At 39.4% G+C, this 6,790-nt stretch overlaps 1 protein-coding gene across 1 annotated transcript; it reads left to right on the top strand.

Annotated features, from left to right (window-relative positions):
• The first annotated feature begins 361 nt into the window (after positions 1–361).
• LOC131155596 (peroxidase 5-like) lies at positions 362–1,500 on the top strand. The gene is made up of 2 exons (XM_058108838.1): positions 362–602; positions 703–1,500. Exons 1-2 carry the CDS (start codon positions 429–431, stop codon positions 1,498–1,500), a joined length of 972 nt encoding a protein of 323 aa, XP_057964821.1. The 5' UTR covers positions 362–428.
• Positions 1,501–6,790: the final 5,290 nt, after the last annotated feature.

Below are 6,790 nucleotides of genomic sequence, written 5' to 3'. Positions count from 1 at the left end.
GGAGAAAGCATATATATATATTTTATAATTTCCATGGCAATAGGATTTGGAGAGAAGAAATCAAAATTGAGACATGTTCAACATTAGAGCTATCAGCTCAGTCATCTCTGCTTACAGCTGCACACGTTTTTGGGTTTCTGAAGTAAAACCAACCCCCCACCTTCCCTCTCTCTCTCTTCAACCTATAAATGCTCCCATACCCACAGAACACAGCACATCCCTTTCTACAGCATACATATATTCAGTGATCACCACAGCCAGCATCACAGCACCCTCCATATAAAAGCTCCTGCATCTTCTTCTTCTTCGTCTGATTCTTCTTGTTCTTCGTCTTCTTCTTCTTAATTGGTTCCAGAAGGAATTTCCCAGCAGTTATCCCACTGCAGCTCTCTTGCTTGTGCATTTTCTCCCTTCTGCTCTCTGCAGCAATGGCTTGGCCTCACCAAAATTTTCAAACCACCTCCCTTCGAGTGGGTTTCTATTCATCAACTTGTCCCCCTGCTGAGGCCATCGTCCGAAAGGCCGTTGATAAATTCGTCTCCCTCAACCCCGGCCTTGCTGCCGGCCTCATTCGCATGCACTTCCATGACTGCTTTGTTCGGGTATGTTTTACTCCATAACTTTTTAATATATAGCTTAAATTTTTAGGTTAAGTGGTGATCTAGATCACGACTCTTATTTATTATTTGTACTTTTGTCTAGGGTTGTGACGCTTCCGTATTACTAGACTCGACACCGGGTAACATAGCCGAGAAAGATAGTCCTGTCAACAACCCGAGCCTACGGGGTTTCGAGGTCATTGATAAGGCGAAATCCCAGCTTGAGGCTATATGCCCGAACAAGGTATCGTGTGCGGACATCCTTGCCTTCGCGGCCCGCGACAGCGCGTCCAAAGTCGGAGGAATCCACTACGATGTGCCCGCCGGCCGTCGGGATGGGCTCGTTTCCCAGGCCGCCGACGTGCTCCTAAACCTCCCGGCCCCATTCTTCACTGCCCAACAAATAACGGACAGTTTTGCCAAGAAAGGGTTGTCCCTCGATGAGATGGTGACCCTCTCCGGAGCTCACTCCATTGGTGTCTCCCATTGTTCTTCCTTCTCAAACCGCCTCTACTCCTTCAATGCCACGAGCCCAATGGACCCCTCCATGGACCCGGCGTACGCGGCCTTTTTGAAAACCAAGTGCCCGCCGCCCAGCCCACCTCGCAACGGGACTGGGCCCGCCGGGTCCATCCCGGATCCAACTGTGCCTCTGGACTCCTTGACCCCCAACCGGTTGGACAATAGGTACTATGTGGGCCTAAAGATGAAGCGTGGGCTTTTAACTTCGGACCAGACTTTGCTTAGTAGCCCATCAACTTCGTGGGCCGCGAGGAACAATGCCATGTACAGCTCTATATGGGCCGCAAAGTTTGCTCGAGCAATGGTGCACATGGGCTCCGTTGAGGTGCTAACCGGCCGAAAGGGTGAGATCAGGAGGAACTGCCACGTCATCAACTAAGCACCATTCTTCAATGCTTCATTTGAATTTGTTCTTTTAGTTTCTATTTTTTTTTTTCTCGCGGCTGTTGGGTTTGTGTTTTCCAATTCAAGTGTAAATCATTTTCAATTATTTTTGAGAATTTGTTATTGTTTTATTCCTAATAAAACACAATTGTGCTGTGTTTTTTATTATAATAAATAGCAATGCCTTCTTTACACTATTTTTTATTGCACAATTTGTGAAAAAGTTATATGTGTGTTACTATTTTTATACATCAAACTATTTTTTATTTATAAATTAAATAATATAAATAATTTATTCAATACTATCGACTTTTAAAATATTAGCTTTGCCTACCCTTAATCAATCACAGGTAAGTCCCCATGTTCAAATTCAGCTTCTCCCTGAAAAATATGGTAAACCCATAACTGTCATTGCCTATATTGACACTGGTTCTTATAAAACCACGGTTGATCCAAAGGTCCTTCCCTCAGACTACTTACAATGAGTAAATTTGTTAAGCTTTCATTGTTCTTGTACGCACAAAGTTGAGATAAGAGAGTTAAAAGAATGGGTAGCTTGAAAGTACAGAATTCATTCTTTTTTTTTTTTTTTTAGAAAAAGAGAATGAAAATAGATTTTTAAAAGTGGAACTAGAAAAAACTAGTTTTTTTTTTTTAAATGAAAACCAAAACATCAAAATAAAAACTAAAAACCAGAAACCAGCAATCTGTTTGTTTAGTATTTATAAAAGTAAAATAAACTAAAAAACTGAATTAAAAGTTCTCACTTTTGTCTTTAAGTACTATAATGCAAACAACATTTATTATAATTATTTTACTTAATTGTTATACTTTTAAATTTTACTTTATAACAAAAATTTATTGGACATGACAATTGAAAATAGTAAAAATATTTTGTAACTAGCTTTGTTATTATTTTTCAAAATTTATGTATATTTTATTTTAATTATATTTAAATTCATGTGATTGTTTTATTTTAATTGTAGCTAAAAAGTGTATAAAATGAATAGTTCAATTCAAAAAAGCTATTTTTGGATATTAAAATTTTTAATAATAGGTTGTCAAAACAATTGAAAATCATAAAATTTCATTTTCAATTTTTTCATAAACAGCTAAAAGTTGATAACAAGAATAAAAAACTAACACAAACAAACGTACTTTTTCACTGTATAAAACACACAAACAAAAAGTAGAAAATATCGGCAAACTCATAGGCAGTGGCTTGGTTTAGTGAACCCGCTGGAGCCGTAGCAAAAACGAGTCTTCATATGACAATTGTCATCGCTTATAAACCCGGACTTGGGCGATCTATACATGACCAGGATGAAGCTTAACAACCATATCAAACAAACTTTTAGTTACACACAAAATGATACTTATAAGATTGATCATTTTCCATAAACAATTAGGTGAAAAGAAAGAATTTTAGTTGCAAACACACTTTTCTTCCTTCAATCACTAGTGCAATTCATTCGGCTTAAGAGTCCATCATGAAAAGACTTGGAGAGAGGGGGTGAAGGATTTATGATAGAATTACTTAGTTGGTTGGCTTTGCATTTTTTGATAAAATGCTTTGAAATTTTGTGCGAGAGAAATAGAGAGATCTTTATATATATATATATATCGAATTATTAAAAATTTATGAATTCTAAAGTTATTTTGAAATTGCTTTGCGGGGAAACTAATATTTTAGCTCTTCAAATAATTGAGGCTTTAAAATTATTTTATTCATTGTAATTTTCATCCTAAAATGTGTAATTAAAGTTTAGAAAACTCAATTGTGTAATCTAAGGGAGTCTGGTTCAAGTGGTGCGATTCAAGATAAGTTATGTTAATAGATGATACATTTTTTTAGTCATGGAGTATTTTGACAAGCACGAAAACAAAATTATAAGCTATTTCTTGACGTCATTCTGTGACTTAAGAACTAAGTTTTTATAAGGGTAGATTTATATTGACAAAAAACATTTAAGATTATCAAAGGGTCAAAATATTATTAGACACCTTGAACTACTTGTATCCTATAGATATATATATAAATTGATGGATCCACTAATTAATGTGATGGAACTCACACAAAGTCATATCTTCTACTTGTATGAGTTCAAATGTTAACTTGACATATTGTGATTAGAGATCTGAAATCTAATGTGAGGGAACCATTCTTTACAAGACTTTTGCGCTTGTTAAATTGATTTAACTTTTTTTTTTCTTTATTTCCCTGCTATTATAAAAAAAAATGAGAAGTTGACGAAATTTAGAGGTTCGTCGACGAAGGAAAGCCGAGAGATGGAAAATGGGAAATATCAGACTTCGTCCATAAGGCCTCCGATTGCTCGACGAAATGTCAGATTTTTCGTTGATGAAGACACCTTTTCGTCGACAAAATCCCTCGGGTCAAAGGTCTATAAAAGGATCTTTTGGGTTTCTTCATTGCTAAGTTATGGATTATCTCTCTCTCTCTCTCTCTCTCTCTCTCTCTTTCTCCGATTCCTTCTTCGTTTGTCGCCGGATTCACTAATCCAAAGTTATTACGAGGATCAGTGAAGGATTCTCTATGTTTCTACTAGATCGGAATCTCGTTTCGAAGGATTTTGGGTTTCGGGCCAAAATCGAGGTAAGGCTCGATTTTCATTTCTGATTCGGCATATGTATAGTAGTATGGATTGTAAGTATGTTATGCACTGTGGTTTGTAGATTTCGGAGTCTCGATTCGTAGTTTTGAGGACCGTAGAGTTCGTAGTTGGATTTCGGGTTAAGGTAAAGGGATTCTGTTTATATTAGTCCATTTTTGAAATCAGGATCGGTGAGCTTATAGGCTATGATCATATGTATGTTTTGACTACTTATTTGAGGAAATCTATTGGGTAAAATGCGGGTTACAGTTTTCAGGAAAAATTGAGAATTTCGGGTATCATCTCTATTTTGTTTGGAAAACTGTTGGATGTCTTTTAACTGTATTATTGAGGTGACCGTGATCCATATTTGCATAAATTGTATACTTGAATTCGTAAACGATAGGATTTGTCGTAAACCAAATAAGTGTGGTACGTATGGATGTATGTATGTGTTCCAGGTATTTGTAAAACAAGTATGTGGCAACTAATTACCGTATGCTAAAATGTATAGGAACATGAGTTCCAAAATGATTCCAGGTTTTGTGAAATCGGCTTGGGGCAGCTAATTACCGTACGCCGAGAGTGGCCGGCTCTATATCCGGGGTGTGAAATATCACCAGTATGATTCGGCTGGTCACCGAAGGTGTGATCTACACCGTTTGTAGCAATGGATTCACAGTGGGCCTAGGTCATCGCAGCGTAGTTTGCACGTGGTAATGTAATCGGGGTTAGACCAGGTGACCTTGTGTAGTTGCGTATGTAGCAATGGATTCACTATTGGGCCTGAGTCATAGATCTTCGTAGTTTCATGTGTTGGAACGTAACCGCTGTGAGACTAGGTGACCTTGTGTAGTTGCGTATGAAGCAATGGATTCACCATTGGGCCTCAGTCGTCGCAGTGTAGTTGCGTGTGTAGCAATGTAATCGCTGTGAGTTTATGGTGACCTGGTGTAGTTGCGAATTAGTGTGACGACACTAACCGTATGTATGTATGTATGTATGTTGGGTATCGTATGAACTGGAATGGTTTTTGTGAAAATACTGGAACTGTATGGAAATGTATGGAAATTTTTTTGAAACTATACGAATTGTTTCAAACCGTATCATATGTATAGTGTTATGATGTATGTAAATGACACTGGTATGCCACACACTGATATAACCTATTTTCTCCCTTACTGAGAGGTGTCTTACCCCGAATATATATAAATGTTTTTTTTTAGGTCCTTCGGGTAGCCGAAACTAGCATCCTAGCATTCAGAAGCGGGGGTGTGGTTTAGCTACTACTAGTACCTGATAGATACGAGTTTTGTAACCGGGTTGTTGTGATGGATTTTGTAGATACCCGTAGTATGTATGGTATTTGTAGGGATGTATAACCTTGTATGGTATAGACTCTGGTATGGTACAGTTTTATGTATAGAAAGATCGTATTCCGCTACGTATTTTGATGAGTATGGAGGATTGTATGTATGTATGTAGGGCTTCCGTTCACCCGACCCTCTTATTTGTATTGTATCATGTATGTTTAATTGATATAAAGACAGGTTAGGTCACTCGAATTCACCCCCGGGTCCTATTTCTGGGTTCGGGGCGTGATAGCTTGGTATTAGAGCTAACCAGGTTTCTAGGTCTTGTAGACTTGGTTAGGAGTATTGATGTGTACATACCAGAGTATAGGATGTGGGAAATGGGTAGTGTTGGTCGAGGGTTGTTCTGTTACTAGATCGGGACCGGCGGTATTCCGTGTTTTTCCTAGAATGACGATTCTAGAAAAGGCAGGGCAGACCATTGATGGATTCATGTTGGTGTGACGAGACAGGCTTAGACCTGTGAGAGTGATAGTTGACATGATTAGGTCTATGATTGTGTTAATTGCGTATGATATAGGGATTCTGAACGATTCCTATTCTGTTTTCAGTATGGAGCCCAAGGATAATAACTTGGAGAGTGGCTTCGAGGAGACGGCAAGTGATGAGTCTCCTTCTGTGTCTCGTGGTTTGGCGAGACAGGTGATCCAAGAGATTGAGTAGAGTGTTAGGAGACACGAGAGTTCTCCTACTGATGCGGGGTGTACCATCAAGAGGTTCACACATATGCACCCTCCGACATTTACGGGAGGACCTAATCCAATAGTGGCGGAGGACTAGATTGAGAAGACTGAGAGGATTTTGGGAGTCCTCCACTGCACTGAGAAGTAGAAGGTCTTGTACGCTACCTTCCAGTTGACTGGGGAGGTAGGGCGATGGTGGACAGCAATGAGTCTACTTGAGAGGCAGAGAGCTGGTCCATTTAGTATGACGTGGAGCCGCTTCAAGGTGGTATTCTTCGAGAGATACTTTTCGGTCTCCACTCGGGATGCAAAGGCTGATGAGTTTTCGGGCTTGACGTAGGGAAATTCGACGATGCATAGGTATGCTTCTAGATACATCGAGTTATCTCGATTTGCACCGTATTTGGTTCCGAATAAGCATGAGAAGGCTCGGAGGTTTGAGAAGGGTCTGAGGAAAGACACCCGCTATCTTGTGGGGATGCTGCAGATCCGTGAGTTCTCTGTTTTGGTGGATAAGGCCACCATAGTTGAGACCGATCTTCGGGCAGATGAAGTAGTGCAGGTTCAGGGGAAGAGGCCAGTATCTTCTGGTCCTCAGAGTGGTCAGCGGCAGA

The sequence above is a fragment of the Malania oleifera genome, chromosome 5 (genome assembly GCF_029873635.1).
Source record: "Malania oleifera isolate guangnan ecotype guangnan chromosome 5, ASM2987363v1, whole genome shotgun sequence".
Lineage (NCBI taxonomy): Eukaryota > Viridiplantae > Streptophyta > Magnoliopsida > Santalales > Ximeniaceae > Malania > Malania oleifera.
Note: the sequence above shows the minus strand (reverse complement) of the source record. Positions and strands in the feature narration are given on the sequence as shown.

Bases quoted from the DNA above. Each gene is read 5' to 3' on its own strand.
- LOC131155596 (XM_058108838.1), top strand. From the start codon at position 429: ATGGCTTGGCCTCACCAAAATTTTCAAACCACCTCCCTTCGAGTGGGT. The intron at 603-702 runs GTATGTTTTACT...ACTTTTGTCTAG, and splicing joins TCCATGACTGCTTTGTTCGG to GGTTGTGACGCTTCCGTATT.